This window comes from Arachis hypogaea, chromosome 14 (assembly GCF_003086295.3).
Source record: "Arachis hypogaea cultivar Tifrunner chromosome 14, arahy.Tifrunner.gnm2.J5K5, whole genome shotgun sequence".
In the NCBI taxonomy this organism is placed as follows: Eukaryota; Viridiplantae; Streptophyta; class Magnoliopsida; order Fabales; family Fabaceae; genus Arachis; species Arachis hypogaea.
Genome location: NC_092049.1, coordinates 111599865 through 111617104, shown reverse-complemented (window position 1 = coordinate 111617104; position 17240 = coordinate 111599865). Strand labels below are relative to the sequence as shown.

Here is a 17240-nt window from a genome sequence, read left to right as displayed (position 1 = left end):
AGCAAGAAAGTGAGAAAGACAACCAAAGAATTCCAAACTCAAGTGAAGCAGAGAAGTACATAGAGGAAAAGCTCATGGAACCACCAATTCAAAAGGCTCTGGATAAATACAAAACTCCAATAATCACACAGCAACCAAATCTTAAATCCAAAGAAGTGAAGGCAACTAGCAAGAGTACCAATTTTGTCCCTAATCCAACAAGTAAGCTCAATCAAGCTATTTACAAAAGGAAACTTGCTAAGGAAAGGCCAAGACAAGGGACAATAGCTGAATCTTCTCCCCCCTTGAGGTCATTCCTCTTAACAAACTGGAAGAAGAGAAAGAAAGTGAAGAACAACATGTCAAGCTAATGACACTAAAAGAGCACTTGTTGGGAGGTAACCCAACCGTAGGTAAAATTTTTTCTCTGCTTTGTTTTCTTTCTGTGCTTTGTTTAAATTTAATAAATTAGCATATGGTTACATTCTAAGTTTGGTGTTGCCCTGCAACAAACTGTTTTCCATCTTCATGGATGATTGTATCAATTTTACATGAAAGTATCACACTAAGATTCTAAGTTTGGTGTGCCACTTAATTTTCTATGCAAATCACCCAGCAGCACCACTTGTTTGTATAATCACAATGCCTCTGCAATTTTATTTTTCTCTTTTGATTTAACACTTTTTCATTCTACTTGCTTTAGTTATTTTTTTTGTTTTTTTAAATACGTTCCTCTGGTTTGCTTATTAACTGTCTTTGTTAGTACATCACCAAGAGATCCTTATTCATGACAGATTCTTGGCTTGGTGATTGCATTCTAAGTTTGGTGTTGTTATGCAACAAAATTTGGTTCCAATTCTTACTAGATACTTGCATTAATTTCAAGTGAAAGTGTCACACTAAGTTTGGTGTACCACTTATCTTTTATGTAATGTATTGTGCTCACCTTCTTAAGTTTGCAATCACAATGTCTCTGTCTCTTGTGCTTTGATTATTATCTTTAATTTTGCTTGCTTAAAACACATGTGCTACTAACATTTCATTGTATAAGACATTCATGATCCATCTTAGCCCCATAGTCAATGTTCTAATTGTTGCTTGAGGATGAACAAGCATTCTGAGTTTGGCAAGGGAAAGGGAAGAATGGGAGGAAAATGACAACAATAGAGAAGATGAATTACAAGGTTGTAAAGTACCTTTTCCTCTCCTTTGTTTCCAGCACTTTAAATTGCATGATTGTCTTTATATTCTCTGTATGCATGTGTGGTATGAATGAGCATAGCCTGAATTATGATCTGTAACATGTTGCCATGCCATTATGACTACCAACTTGAGTTTTGTAAAGTTCAAAGTAGTAAAGTATCATGATCATAAACAAACAAGGCATTAAAGAAGAACTTAGCATGTGCATACAAGTATTGGAAGGCTAGTATGGTTAATTGTTGCTCAATTGCATTAGATTTTATTTAATTGAAGTTTTCATCTAGGACATTTTGTGAAATCTTTTGAAATCATAAAAACCTTGAAGAAGCAATTACAAAATAAAGCAAGAAAGAAAAAGGGAAAGAATGAGAAAGCTGAAGGCTCTGAGTACCAATGACAATTTCAATTGTTAAGTACTTGTGGTGTTTATGTATCAAGCAAAATGCTTGAAAACAAAATACTTAGAAGTCAAGGTTAGGCTCAAGTGCAAAAGCACTCCCTCAAAGCTCAAGGCTCTGAGCATCAATGATTAGAGAATCAAGAAAAGAAACAAATGAGCTTAAAGAAGTCCTCTAATTAAATGCTTGTGGTGCTTATGTATCAAGTGGTAATACTTGAAAACAAAGCAGTTAGAAGTCGTAGCTTTGTTATTTACTCATGGGGCAAAGCACCCAAAAGGAGAAGCTAATAAGAAAATCAAAAGCTTAATTCAAGGAAGAATTATAAGGAAAAGATTTCATAAATTGAGCTAGATAGAAGCATCAATCATTTACATTTCTTTTGTGATTGTAGCTTGCTTAGAAAACTAGCTTACCATGAACATTGAGTTGCTATTCTTCTCACCTTGGTTTGTCAATCTTTATTGCATGATTCTTTTCTTACTTGGGGACAAGCAAGGTTTAAGTTTGGTGTTGTGATGACAAGTCATCTTAGGCTAGTTTCACAAGCCCTTTTCATTAGTTTTTACTTGATTTTCATGCATTCTCAGGAAATAAGTAAATATTTGGATGAGAAATTTATGCATGCCTTTATTTAATCAAACCTTGTTATTCTGATGCATTTTCATAAGAATTTTGCTATGATTACTTGTTGATTATGAATGATGCAATTTCTTGTGAGATTAGCAAAGCTTTCATGCATTTTGTTTGGTTGATGATAGGTGAAAAGTAAGCTAAGAAAAGGAAAGGCAAATAGGCAACAAGAAGGCCATGAAAGAAAGCAAAGAGAAGCAACGTTGGAGCCAAAGTTGGTGCTCCAACGTTGCTGGAAACGTTGCTCCCCACAGCCTGAAGGGGTATACTTCCAACAAGAATAACTTGAGCTACAGAGCTCCAAATGAGGTAATTCAAAAAGCAATGGAAAGTAGGGATCGAGAGCTTTCTAAGAATATATGGCACTACATGGTGGACACTAAAATTGAGGGAGAAAACTATCCCAAAAAGTGCATAAACGAATATGGCACCAACCTGTAGTAAGGCCAGCTGACCTCTGCACCTTCGACGGAGTATAACTCGAGCTGTGGAGCTCCAAATGATGCGCTTCCAACGGCATTGGAAAGTAGACATTCAGGGATTTCCAACAATATATAATAGTATGGGGTGGACAGCACGTTTGAACTCCCGAATCTGGCAATGATCTCAACGTTGGCGCAAACGTTGGAGGTCCAACGTTACCTCCAACGTTGCACTCCAAAGCCAGCAACCCTATCCCCTTCAATAGAGCATAACTTGAGTGGTAGATGTCCAATAGAGGTGATTCTAGTTGGGTTAGAAAGTTGACATTCAGAGCTTTCCAACCATATATAATAGTCTATAGTGGGCATGAAATTGACATCGATGACAAGAGAACAAAGTAGCATCCTAAGACTTGATGTGCAACAAGGGTGACAACGTTTGCATTCAAGTTGGCCTCAAACGCTACCTCCAACGCCAGCAAAGTTCAGCCAGGATTGAATTTGGATGCCCAACGTTTGCGTTCAAGTTGGCCTCAAACGCCACCTCCAACGCCAGCAAAGTTCAGCCAGGATTGAAGTTGGATGCCCAACGTTTGCGTTCACGTTTGACCTCAAACTTGAGGTCAAACGCCAGTGACAGATGGTTGGCTGGTCTGCAGAACGTCCTTACACGAAGACGTTTGAGTCAACGTTTGACCCCAAACGTTGACTCAAACGTGAATGCTCCAAAGTCCAAACTGCAAGCAGATTTCTTCTCAAGACCAAGAGCGATCAATTAGGGCCATCTTCAACTCAAATCCAAAGCAAGCTAAGCCCATTACCATCACTCAAAGGCACAAGAGATAGCTAAAATATGAATTTCATTTAATTGTAATTTATTTTTAATTTTACTTTTATTTTTTATTTTTATTTTGAAAAGCTTATATAAGGCATCATTTTCATCTTTGTTGAGAGGCGAGCTCCATTAGAGAGCACTAGGGGTGGGCTCCACTAGGGAGCATTAGGATTAGAGAGCTCTCCCTCTTAGTTTTCATCTTTGTTTTGAATCTTGGGTTGAGAATTGAAGAAATTCTGTTTCAATCTCACCTTGAGAATTCCCTGTTGGTCTAAGATTTCTCTTGGTTGTTCTTCTGCATAATTTCAGAGAATTGAGAATTGAATATGAGTTTTCATTTATTGCTTTCATCTTTAATTTTTCTGTATCTTGTTCTCTGTTGGATCAAGGAAGGGAGTGAGATCTAGACTTGTTTTCTAGTCTCATTGAGCTCCTGAGATCTTCTACCTCTCATTTTGATTTTGCAATTGAGTTGAATTTAATTTCTGTTTGCTTCTTCAAGCAATTCTGATTAAAATCTGCTGCATTTGATTTCACATTCTGGTTCTCAGATTGATTGCTCTCTGTTCTCATTGTCCCCAATTTAATTTCCTGTACTTTTGCTCCTCTGCATTTTACATTTGAGTTATTGTGATCTTGATTTATTTTCCTACAATTTACAATTCCTTCAATTGTTTTAATTCTTGAATTACTGCTTCCTCTAATTTCCCTGCACCTAACCCCCTCTACTTTTCATGCAATTTACTTTTCTTACAATTTAAGTTTCAGCTATTTTACTTTCTTGTTCTTTAAGTTACTTGCAATTTTACTTTCTGCATCTTTTAAATTCCTTGCAATTTACTTACTGTTGGCTACATTTCATCCAATTTCACTTCAATAATAGCTTGACTAAACTAATCACCCACTAAAGTTGCTTGATCCATCAATCCCTACGGGATCGACCTCACTCACGTGAGTTATTATTACTTGATGCGACCCGGTACACTTGCCGGTGAGTTTTGGTGTTGAAAATCCGTTTCCAACCCATCAGGAGCTACGTTACAAGACCAGAGGATCTCTATCTCAAAGTCAATAAAGGGAAGAGCAATACCCAGTTTGGTGAAAAAACAATCATAAGCATAGAAAAAAGGACGCTCAGAGCTGTCCAAAGGAGGCAAGCAAACCTTCTCTTTAGGATCAGGAATGACTAACTCATAATTCTTCTCATCTTTCCTATTGACACATATCCTATGGTTTCTACGAAACTCGTCACAGTACTCCCTATCTACTATAGTTACACAAGAAAGGACTATAATATCTACCCAGTTACGGAGGTCAGGAGGGACCTTAGTGGACATTTTTGTTAGAACAGAACGAGACATATAGCTACACCTACAAATACAACAACAAAAGAGATCATTACTACAAACAACCCGGACAGGGGCAAAGAAATCGGGTAAACCCCGAAAAACCAAAGACAGCCTTTTTCAGAATATTTTTAACCAAAAGGTGCCCCCTCCCACGCAACATCATCGCATCATAGTGACACTTTTGAGGGGCAACACAGACGCAAACAGCCAAAGCAAACAAACCACAATCTCTCAAGTTCAAAGAAAGCCAAAGCAAAGTAAAAGGAACCTTTTTGCAAAGTGGTAATCAAGCGAAAATAAAATTTCCAAGAAACAGCAAGTCAAGCAAGAAACTTTTCAAAAAAGATGCAGTGAATCATCATAAAAAAACAGGATCAGACAACAAAACCTCTACCAACATTCACCAAAATCATTCAAAGGACAATAAGCAAAGCAAAAACACGAAGCCATTAAAACATCAACTTGGGTGAAAGACGAAAAAGAAGGGCACGACAACGACACGAACAATCCCTTTCAAGAAAGAAGCCCCGAAAAACCCAAGATAGAGGAAATCTTGAAAACTGGAGCGAGCGAGAAACAACAAAGAAAGAAAGAAGTTCTTTTCACACAACAGAGAAAGAAAGAAATTCTTTTCACAAGGAAGGGAAGACGGAAAGAGTTGCAGAAATGGAGAAAAAGAAGAAAGAGAGGATCCACGAAGCTTTTATAAGGGAACAAAAAGTAACAGCCCAATAACTTCGCCTTAAAAATGTGTGCGAAGATCAAGGAAACTATCGCGCCAATTCAGCCCCTCATTTAAAGCGGGGCAACGTTCAAATTTTTAAAACCTGTAAACCAGAGACCGGACTTGCACAAAGAAAAGCGCCCGACGTCTAGATAGAAGCCACAGAATGCTTGAGCCCGACTTATAGAAAAAATCGGGAATCAAGCAGGGGTACTGTTCATACCCTGGTCCAAACATGAAGTCAGGCCCGGTAAGGATGAAAAGGACCAACCTTGGAAGGTGGCCTCTCATCCCCTACCCGATCTCTCTTAAGAGGTCGGACACTGACCAAAGAGCCCACTTCCACTTACCTAACACGGGAGGTCACTGCTTTTAGAAGTCCCAAATTCTATCTTTCCCTAAAAGATAGACTCCAACAAACTCCCAAGATATAAGATAAGATAAGATGGAACCCCCAAAGGAGGTCATCAAACCCTACTATAAATACACTGGCACCCCCAGGTATAACTCACTCTTCAATATACTAAAAACCTACTTAAAGTCCTTGCTAACTTAAGCATTGAAGTCTCTTGTAGGTACCACCACCCACCTTCTCACGAGGAACTCGGACAGGCGGCACCTCGGCATCACAAGTTGGACACTGTCACTCAAAGGGACCTGGACCTCATGTTCGGGTCCAAATCAACGTTTCAGGTAACCCTCGAAATACTAACCATCAGCTAACCAAGAAATTAGCAGTTTAACTGACATGTCAAATACTTATTAGAATATTAAAACTAACCAAAAAAACTAACAGCTTATATAATTTGATTATTAATACTAACATACTAAAACACATTTGGCATTGGTAATATTAAGCTAAATATAATTTTACTTTGTTGATCCGAAATAAAATTCCATCCATGGATATATTGATCACCAAGATCTTCTTGCTACAACGTGAGGAACCATTTCCAGCTTTCTTTAGTTTCACTATCAACAATAGCAAACGCAATCACATAGAAGTGATTGTTCGCATCCTAACCTACAGTCGATAGGAGTTGTCCCCAAAGTAGTCCTTCAAGAAGCAACCATCAAGTCTTATTAGTTTTCTACACCCAGCTTTGAACCCCCTTTTACAAGCGTCTAGAGAACTGTATAACTTATTGAACAATGGAGGGGACTGAGGCATCAGTGTCACATCTAGTATGGTGGATCTTCTTGGGTTACTCCTAAGGATCTTACTCAAATAATTCCTCAACATACTATAATGTGCTCTCTCATTTATGATCACACGCTCTCTTGCTTCTTTAAAGGCCCTATACACCATCTTTCCTTTAATGACAACATTGTAGTCGATTTTGATGTGATCATAAGCCTAACTTAGAGTAATATGAGGCTGAGTTCAGAGCCTCTTCTCCAACTTATTGGCTACCCATTTCTGATCGGCCATATTGCTGCCAAATTCTCTGCCACAAGTATGTTGAGGTATATAAGTCTTGATTTGGTAACTCTTCAGCTGATTATTCCATGGACAATAAATTAGTCATGGACAAGGATTAAGTTTGATAACACCACCACCCACAGTAACCACATCAGTAGTACCAACATCCACTTATGCGGCCTCAGTAGTAACAGTTTCAACAGAATCAGTTTCAAAAGTCACATTTGCAGCCTTTTTATTCACAGCCTCTGCATTCTCATTAGTAGATTCCTCCTTGGCCCCCTTTAGCTTTCTAGCCTATTTTATCCTCTCCACCCCAAGTTCATAATCACGTATAAATTTCCTTTGATCATTTTTTATATACTTAATTTTCTTCCCTCATAAATAACATGATCTTTCAGAGCAGTCTTGAAAGATTTAATTGTGGCAAATTCTATTCTCAATTCAAAATGCACCTCTCTCAATTCAGCAGCATCATTAAATTGTGAAAATTCATATCTTTCTCTTTCATCTTCAGAATTTTTCGGTGTTAACAATGACTTTGATTTGTACTCAAAGATTGAATCTTCTTCCTCCACATTTTCTGTATTTTGTTCATCATCTTCACCAGAATTTACATCTTCCAGTCTTGGAACAGCAGCTTCTCTTCCACCAAAATTTGTCCCAAATGAAGTTGAGCTAGCACCCCATTTGTGTAGTATTTTTTGGGTTCTTGGAATTGGCCTTAGCACCAATAGGCCCACAAAATTTTGTGACTCCAGCACTAGTAGGCTCAGCAGATTTTGGCTCTCTAGCACCAATAGGCCTAGAAGATTTTGGGCCTCAAGCACCAATTACTCCATAAGATTTTGCCTTGGTAGATTTTTTGGCACCATCAATTGGCCTAGAACTTGGCCTAGCAGTACATTTATTATCAACTGTTGAAGTCTTCTTCTTCAAATTAACCATCTTTGAACTCTTCTTTCCCACCTCATTATCATTGGACTCTTCCTCAACATCTGTATCAATGTCAAAGTCCATGTCGAGATCTTCAAGAGGAGTAATCATTATTAGGTAATCAAAATATAAATAAAACTCCTTCAAGTCCTTGTTCTTTAGTTTATTCTCACGCAGCTGATTAATCTCCATGTCTCCTTTTATAGGATGCAGCCCCGTCTCTAATTCAGGTGCCGTAGGATCAAACTAGTACATAGCCTTGTAATCCAAATTATCCAAACCTTTGAACAGAGTTTGTAGGTCAAAGAATCATATCAGGTCAATATCCATCTTAGGAAATTTTTTAACTCTTCCATTAATATATAGAATAACTCCATTGTTATCCCTCACAAAATGTCCACCATGGTAGAAAACAGGAATCCCAAATTGCTCCATCTACCTGTATAAAGAAATACTTATAATTAACAAACACAGTCATGTAAACCTAGCTCTACTGTGACAATTTTCCTAAAAGAAACAAACCAAAAAATGTTCATTCAGCACATTTAGTAACTGTCAAGGAACATGCATACAAAATCAAAGATACTCTGAAGACATAGCATTGTGCTCTGTAATGCAACATACACCGCAAAACAATTTATCGATTCTAATAACTATAAACATATTCGAACACGGTCTCGCTTATGTGCGTCTTCAATGGTGATCAAATCCACCTCAGTGCCTCTTCCTTTTCAAATTGGTGTTGACACATCCAAGAGAGACGCCTGGGTAACGGAATGCTAATGTCGATGGATAAAATTGACAACATCCGTCACGATCGTGATGTTGGAGATGAGGTGGGTGGTGATGAGGGAATAACGAGGTAGGTCCCTCTGTAAAAACTGAAGAATATTTGGGGTTTGGGGTCTTTTTACAGTGAAAAGGATTGAAAGGGAGGAGAAAAAACGTGACTTTTACTCTCTACTTGCAATGCTACATTTCTACATACTTAAAACAGCGTCGTTTTGCTTATTAGGATGGGGACCAATTTGTCCATGACGGACATCTGTGCACGTTACTGGCCACGTTGGATACTAAATATGCTAACTCAGCAGTTTCCATTGATGAATTATGCCGGAAACTGGACTAAGGACTGATTTGGCTAACGAAAACAAACGTTGAGATTAATGTGTATTAATTTTTCTTGGAAACTAAAATGTCCGCTTTTAAAATCTTCGGAGACTGATTTGAGTAATTACTCATTAAATTTTATTCAAAAATATTAATTTAAATTTATTTTTAAATTTTGTCTAATTTAAAATTTACGTGAAATTGTGTCCCTCCACAAATTTAAAACTAGTGATTTATAATCACATACTTGTTAATAATAATAACAAAATATATCATTTTTTTATTTTTTAACTCGATCCAAATAAAATTATTATTTTTAAAAAAATTATATTTTTATACTTACAAATTATATTTTTAAGTCAAATATTTAATTAATCATACAAGTAGAATAATATAAATGCGTAATATTGTAGTTAAATCGTTAAATAATATATGTATTCCGAATATAGTAGCATTAAACGCATTGTAGCTATATTTCGGATATGTACAATTTTGCAGTTGTGCCATATCTCAAGTACACCCAAAATATATTCAATTTTTGTTAAATTAGAGCACGATGACTAAGTACTTGAGATAAGTGTTTAATGTACATTGGGTCATTGTATTTGAGATACTTAAAATTACGTATATCAATAAATATTTTGCGTTTTACGAATTTGATAAATAATATATTTAATTTATTTAAATAAAAAAAATCCAAGAACACAATGGCAAAACATTCTATTTTACAACATAAAAAAAAAATCAAATAATGTACACATGTTAATTCAAATAATATAAATAAATAGTTAAATTAATCTCTGAAAAATCACTCAATTTTTAATTTAGTCTCCAAAAGAATTTTTTTAGTCAAATTCGTCTTGCATAGATTTTAAGTTGGTCATTTTAGTCCTTTCATCACTTTCGACATCAAAATTCGTTGATGTGACACGTTAAGTAACACTACAACACACACCTAGTAGTCTTAATAGGCGGCTAATATAATAAGTTTATGAAATTAGATCAAATCAACTCCCAAATTGAGGGATTCCAATGCCTCAAGTTCTGATCTTCTTAATTAGATTTTGATTTGATCTAATTTCATAAATTTATTATGCTAATAATTAATTAAGACTCTTATTTGTATTTTAGTATCACTTAATATGCTATATTAATAAACGAAAATATTTGGTAACCAAAGAAAATTAGGGGAAAATATTTATAATTTACCTTATTTAGCATTTATTAATTATTGCAACTTGCAACAAGTAATGAATGCTAAATAAGACAAGTTCGGACTGCTCTTTTTGTCTTTCTAACATTACGCATTAATAAATTTTGGCACCAGCAACAAAAAAATGACAGAATGACTAATATAATTAATTTAAAATTTTGAACGATAAGTTTAATTAAAAAAATCTTTTAAAAAATAATTTAAAGAAATAATTTAAAAGACAGTTTTACCATTTACTCCAAATAATATCTTTGCTCAGATCATCCCCTCCCATCTAACCTCTTCCTTCATGATGATGCCGGCATTACCAGTATCATCTTCCTCTTCATCAATGCCTTCAAATTGCATCCTTTTAAAACCGTTATACAGTGCCCCTCATTTTCCTTCATCGTAATTCATGTTTTTGCTGCATATATAATTCACTCCCATCCCATATTCCCATTTAACATTCATATGAACGTCATTTGTAACTTCTCCCCAATTTTTAGTTCCCACTCTTTTCCCCTTTACATTGTTCACTAACCCAAATTGGTTAAACTCCTCTAACATTAATTCGATGCATTGCATGGTTCATGTGTGTCAGTGAAATACGTACTCCTCAAGAGATATCGTTGAATTAACTGAGTTGAGATAAATATGTATTCAACTACAGTAGAAAGTAGAAAGCTCTGCATCACATACATAAGAATAATCTCTGTAATATCATCATTATTCAACAGAATATACAAGCTCGAAGTTGTATATCTCTTTAGTCACTCATTGTAGCTGTGACATTTATGTATTAGTTGTTCCCCTTATTAGCTGGTTGTTCGTATACACATATCTAGGATTGCATTTTATTGTTTAGAATTTGTATACTATGATGATTTGTTGCCGTTTCGCTCCGATATTACACCACAATTACATTGTAATTTTAAGCCATGCTTTGTACACCTGATGAGGTACCATTATTAATTAAGTTTGTGAAAGAAAGATTTGGATGCCTCGTAAGTGGACCAACAAATTGCAGCTGCAGGGGCATGAAACAGCATCCTAGGGACATAACCTCTCATGAGACCTCTATATCCATCTTTTCTTATCACTGTTTGAATAACATGCCCAATTGAATTACTAGAGAATCTGTCACATCCACAAACACCCTGAGCCAAGAAAATATAACAAATTACGTTGTAAAATATAACAAAATTTCTTATCTTAATTAAAAAAATGTATTAACACAATATATCCAAAATTGACTATTTTTTTCTATTAGGTAGGATTATGGAGTCCAAATCACATCTGTCCAAATTTTATTTAATGAAAAAAAATTTAATTGTTGTACAGAAAAGGTCAAATATTTTTCCTATTAAAATAATAATGAATTTTAGTACGCGTATATTTATGGTGACTATGGTAGTTATATAAATATTGTTAAAAAAAATCGTTGCTAAATAATAATAAAAAAAGAGAATATTTTACTTTTTTTTCGTAAAAGATGTTAAATTGACACTCTCTTCTCCTTTATTTGTAAAATATATATTTTTCTTCCTTATAATTTTTAAACAAAAAATTTTAATTCATTTTATATTTTTTGTATTAACTAATGTTAATTTTATCTATTTTTCAAAAAAAATAATTTTTTTTACAAAAATACCCTTTAATAAATTTTTTTTGTCATTAAATTTTGATTACTAAAATAATTTTTAATAAATTATTTTTTTATTGATTAAATTATATTTTTACAAAAAATATTTTTTTTTAAAATTAATAATTAAATTTTTTTAAGATATCCTTCAATAACTTTTTAATTATTAAATTGTAATTTTACTAAAAATTTTATTTACAATTATTTTTATATTTTACTATAATATTTTGATACCAATATATATTATTTTAATATTAAATAAAAAAATCTTACTACTGTTACTATGCATAACAATTAATATATATTGATATCAGAAAATAATTTTATCAAGATTTTTTATTTAATATTAAAATAATAATTATTGATATCAAAAAATTAATAATAAAATATAACTATAGTTGTTAAACAATTTAATAAATAAAAAATTATTGAAGGATATCTTAAAAAAGATTTAATTATTAATTTTTTAAAAATTTTTTTATTAAAAATCTAATTTAATCAATAAGAATAATTTATTAAAGGATATTTTGGTAAACAAAATTTAATTACAAAAAAATAAAGGTATTTTTGTAAAATAAAAAATTATTTTTTTTAAAAATAGATAAAATTAATATTAATTAACAAAAAAATTTAAAATAAATTAAAAAAGAGATTTTTTAAAAATTATAAAAAAGAGAATGTACATTTTATAAATAAAAAAAATATTATTTTAATATCTCTAAAAAAAATTAAATTTTTCCAAAAAAATATTATTTTTAATTTTAATAACACTTTTTGAAAAACCAGCCTAGAATTACTCTAAAATAAACCTTGGCTCCTATGAAGTTACTAAATTAGTATGAAAAATTCTATACTATCAATGATTTTCTGATCAACTCAATATTGAAATTCGAATGTACCTGGCACTGAAGTTGAGTTTTGACAACATCAAGCGGGGTTGTGACAACAGCAGCCAGGGCTCCGGCAGCACCACCAGCGGTAGCATGAACCACCCACCTCCTGTCATCCGCGCTCTCCGGCGACACCTCCACCAACCCCTTCTTTGTCGCCTCATACGCCGCAAAATGCACCGCCGTAAACGGAGCGTTCATCACAACCGTAGTCCGATACGACTTAAAAAACGCGGCAACCCCTTCTTCGAGGGCCACTCTCCTCACGCAATCCACCACACCCTTGTACGGACTGCTCTTCAGCTGAAGCCTCTGCTTCACGACGTCCATGGGAGTGAAAACGGCGTCGCTGGTGACTGTAGCGCAGACACCAGAAGCGGCATGCAGCAGTGAGGAGTAATTGTTGGTGGTGAAAGAGGAGGAGAAGGCTTGTTTGCAGAACTCGTAGACGGAGAAGTAAACGGCGTGGGCGGGGCCTGCACCGAGGGCCATGGCGGAGATGCCGCGGTAGAGGGAGGAAGGACCTTCGAGTTTGAGGATGGAAGAGAGGGATTGGCGGAGGCGGAAGGGATGGAGGAGGCATGAAGTGGTGGTGGTGGTTGTTGTAAGAGCTTGCATGCGGGTCTTGAGAGTGTCAACTGGGAACATAGCCATGTGCTCCACTGATCCTGCTATTGAACCTGTCCAATATGCCGCCATTACATTATATATTACGCCAGCGAATTGTTTCTGCTAGTAAAGTAGTAAATGTGCAAAAGGTAAGGGGAAGAAAGAAAAATCATTTAAAGAAAAATAGTTTGTATAAAATGTTTGACAAAAATATTATTTGTACACTAAAATCAGCCACCAATGTATTATAAATACATGTGTGGTTTAATTTATTTTCAATGTGTATTTGTATTTTAACATATATTTTATACTGGTGGCTGATTTTGGTGGCTGATTTTAATGTACACGTAGCATAGTCGAATATTTGATATGGATATAGTTTCTCTTTTATCAGATACTATTATTTAGATTTAGTTAGAGACAATGTCCTGTTAGTTGTAATCTTCTATTTCTTACTTTTGGCTCTAGATAGTTTTTTTATTTTATTGCTGGCTTTGGTATTCTCCTGCATTCTGGTGGTTTTGGACTCTCGGTGGTGGTGGTGGTTATGGACTTATGGGTACAGCTGGTGGTTGTCTTATGGGCTTGGCGGTTGTGGCGGCTTTGTGACTGTGGTGGCCGTGTCATGGCCATGGTCGTAGTGTCCGCGGCAATATATTGGCTAGTTAGGTGGTGATAAACTGATAATAAGATTATTAAATGTTTGTTTGGATACAATTAAGTGAGAAAAAGCTCTTTTTAATAAAAAAAAATTCTTTATAAAATGTTAGTGTTTTTAGTTATTTTTTCAAGTAAAAATTAAAATATTAATAAAATAAAAATTTATTTTTTTTTAATTTTTTTGTTTTAAAAAAATTATTTTAATATAATAAATAAATAATATTTTCTGTTATTATACCCAATATAATTAATAGATACAAAATCAGTTAATAATATCGGATACTTTAATTCTTTATATGTTTTAAAATACACAAAAAAGTTCGTAATATTTATCTTTGTTAATAATAAATTCTTTCTCCAATTTAATCCGTTTAATCCAAATGATTGTTTTATAATTTTAAAATTTTATAGAGATTGTTTTTTATTTTACTTTTCAGACCAAATTTGATGCAGGAGCAAGTAGAGTTAGTAGGTTAACTATATTAGTTAATTGTAATAAGGGAATATAAGTCTCATATTGTTTAAAATAGTGAACTTTGTGTTATGTTTTAATCTCACATCGTCCGAGTCATAAAGACTTTTTCTTTCCCTACTAGTATAAATAACTTATGTACATTTTATTTATGAAATAGAGTTGAAGTTTATAGTTGGATATGAAATAAGCTGTGTGCTTATTTTTTATTTTTTCTCTAGGGTCTTTGAGAGTAAGAGGTGCATTATTGGCTTGGCCAACCAAGATGGGTTCATGGCTATTTTCACCATAGTGGGGTTGTTAACCTTACTAAAATTGGTAAATCTAAACTATGTCACCATAGTGGGGTTGTTAACCTCGCCAAGATTGGTGAGCCCAAACAAGTCATGACGTCAAATTAGAGGAGGATTATATTATAAATGTTGGGACTGATTTGTGTATTTTAAAATTTGTGAAAGTAAAATAGTATCCAATTTTAAAACTTCAAGAATTGATTTGGCTAATTATTCTTAATAATTTTACATGAAATATCCAAATATCAAATTATTTTTACTTCTTTAAATGATTTTTCAAAAAATATCACACTAAAAAATCTTTTTATAATTTTACCCAAATAACACCTAATTAGAGAATTGTAATTTTGGAAGAAGGATAATATTGAACAAAAAAAAAGTTTAGGAATTATTTTTTATTTTCAGATCAAATTTTAAGGACCAAACAATTTATCTTTTATTTTTACTTTTTTTTTCTAGTCTTAAAATTAAATATATAGGACCTATGTTTTTTTTTTAATGTTCAAACAATGTTGTTCATTAAGAAATAGCTAAAGAGGACATTTCTCTCAACAAAATTTAAGTTTCTTTGGAATATTAATCACTTGTTTGATAAAGTTTCGTTAAATGGTTAGAATGTTATATTGTAATCGAATTTCGGGAATTTAACTAGTTAAGCTTTTTGTAATTTGTTTTCTCAAAAAGGAAAAGCCAAATGTTAAATATTATTCTTTCTTGTTGTCTTTTTTTTTTCCACAATGTATATCTGCATTAATAATGAACTGTGTTTATTATATATGAGTCATAACTATCAAATATTTAGTAATATAAATAATTTGTTTTATTGTTTTTGGTAATTGGGTTATATAAAATAAAAGTAATATTGTGTTTTGTAAAATTAAAATTAAAAAAATTTAAAATTATATATCTATCAATTATCACTAATAAATGGTTATAGAAAAGTCAACCGTATAAATTAATAAGTAGGTTTATCAGCAAAAATTAAAAAATTAAAATTAATATTTAATTGTGAAATATATAAAAATAATAATGTCACTTTTATTTTAATAATATAATTTTCTTTTACAAATTCATACGAAAATACAATGTAAAAAAATTGTATGAAGAGTGACACTACTAGAAATACGAGTGATATTATATTTTTTTTAGAATAAATTAAATTTCATCATTTTGAAAAAATCTAAGAACCAACATTTTTATTAAAATTTAGCCAGCATTTAACCAACAAAAAAAGTGAATAATCTCACACCATTAGATATAACTTCACAATATTAAAAATATTAATAATAATTAATTAATGATTACAAATCACATAAATTACTAACCCATAGTACTTTCCTTTAATTTTGATAGTGCACGGATTGACCATACAAATTTAGTTCCGTCAGATTATTTATTTTTAATTTAAATTTATTGAACCACGGAAAACGTTCACTGAAAAGTTAAATTTGAATTAAGTGGAGAAAGCAAATAAAATGGAGGAAGTAATTAATAAAAATAATGCAAATAGAAACATTATTTTCACCTGCAACCATGTACTGCCAGAACTCCAAGCCATCGTGATCTGGTGTTGGTAGTGAAAGTTCTGTGTGGAACTCAGTAGTGGGAATGACCGCCTGAAAGTTCGGAGAAGTGTCTGTGGCCATTGTTGTTAAGGTTTAGCACAAGACTAGTGCAAGTGAATGGAGGTGTTATATGTATAGAGTGGGTTGCTTTTGAATGATTGAGCTTCTGCAAAATGGAAATCGCTTTCGGATTCGAATTAAATGCCTTTTTGCCATGCACGAATAATCTTTCTTTTATCCCGTTTTTTTTTTTTAAAAAAAAATTCCTTAATCTATCTTCTTGTCAATTATTCAGATAATTTGTAGTGGGAAGCGAGAGATCGAATAAAGAGGGCAACAAGTGTCACATATATAGATAAAATTATAACAAAGGATAAGAGAATCACAAAAAGAGAGGTGAAGAAATAATATCTAGTGTTATATATCCTGCAAGACTTGATTACTTCTAAATTTCTAATTCTTGATGCGACATAAACTTAATTAAATCTTCACACACAAACACACACTTCGAAATGCTTTTTAATTTAATTACAGATTCTTTTTTTTTCAAATTAAAAAAATGTTATTAAATAATAAAACAGAGAAATTTTAACTTTGGTTGCACGTTTTAAATACTATCAAAATGTTACGGTCAATATATATATATATATATTTTAAAATAATAAAATACAAAAAAGTTAATTATTATATCTAGTTAATTATTTTTTTTTAAAGAAATTTGTATTTCATTATTACTATTACTCAAGTATCAAGATCCAATAGTAATGAGTTACTGCATCATCCTATTTTATATATGGTTACCAAAAAATCTAAAATCAGCAAGTCTAATATAAGATACTTGTGTTATGGAAAATGAAGTCTTTAGTAGATAAAGGTTAAAAGCAGATTGTGTTAAGATTGGT

The 17240-nt window shown here is 32.9% G+C and overlaps 1 protein-coding gene across 2 annotated transcripts; it reads right to left on the bottom strand.

Moving 5' to 3' along the window:
• Positions 1-10903: 10903 nt before the first annotated feature.
• Positions 10904-16544, bottom strand: LOC112743705 (uncharacterized). Of its 2 annotated transcripts, none has more exons than XM_025793010.3 (3): positions 16299-16544; positions 12749-13419; positions 10904-11364 (listed from the first exon to the last, which is right to left on the bottom strand). In XM_025793010.3, exons 1-3 carry the CDS (start codon positions 16417-16419, stop codon positions 11176-11178), a joined length of 981 nt encoding a protein of 326 aa, XP_025648795.1. In that variant the 5' UTR covers positions 16420-16544; the 3' UTR covers positions 10904-11175. The 2 variants fall into 2 exon arrangements, with proteins under 2 accessions (XP_025648795.1, XP_025648796.1); XM_025793011.3 differs by having other exon boundaries at positions 10904-11344; positions 16299-16499.
• Positions 16545-17240: the final 696 nt, after the last annotated feature.

Excerpts from the sequence above, each read along its gene's own strand:
- LOC112743705 (XM_025793010.3), bottom strand. The coding sequence starts at position 16,419 with ATGGCCACAGACACTTCTCCGAACTTTCAGGCGGTCATTCCCACTACT. Across the intron at positions 13,420-16,298 it reads CTGGCAGTACATGGTTGCAG|GTTCAATAGCAGGATCAGTG; the intron begins GTGAAAATAATG and ends CATATTGGACAG. Across the intron at positions 11,365-12,748 it reads AAACTCAACTTCAGTGCCAG|GGTGTTTGTGGATGTGACAG; the intron begins GTACATTCGAAT and ends TTCTTGGCTCAG.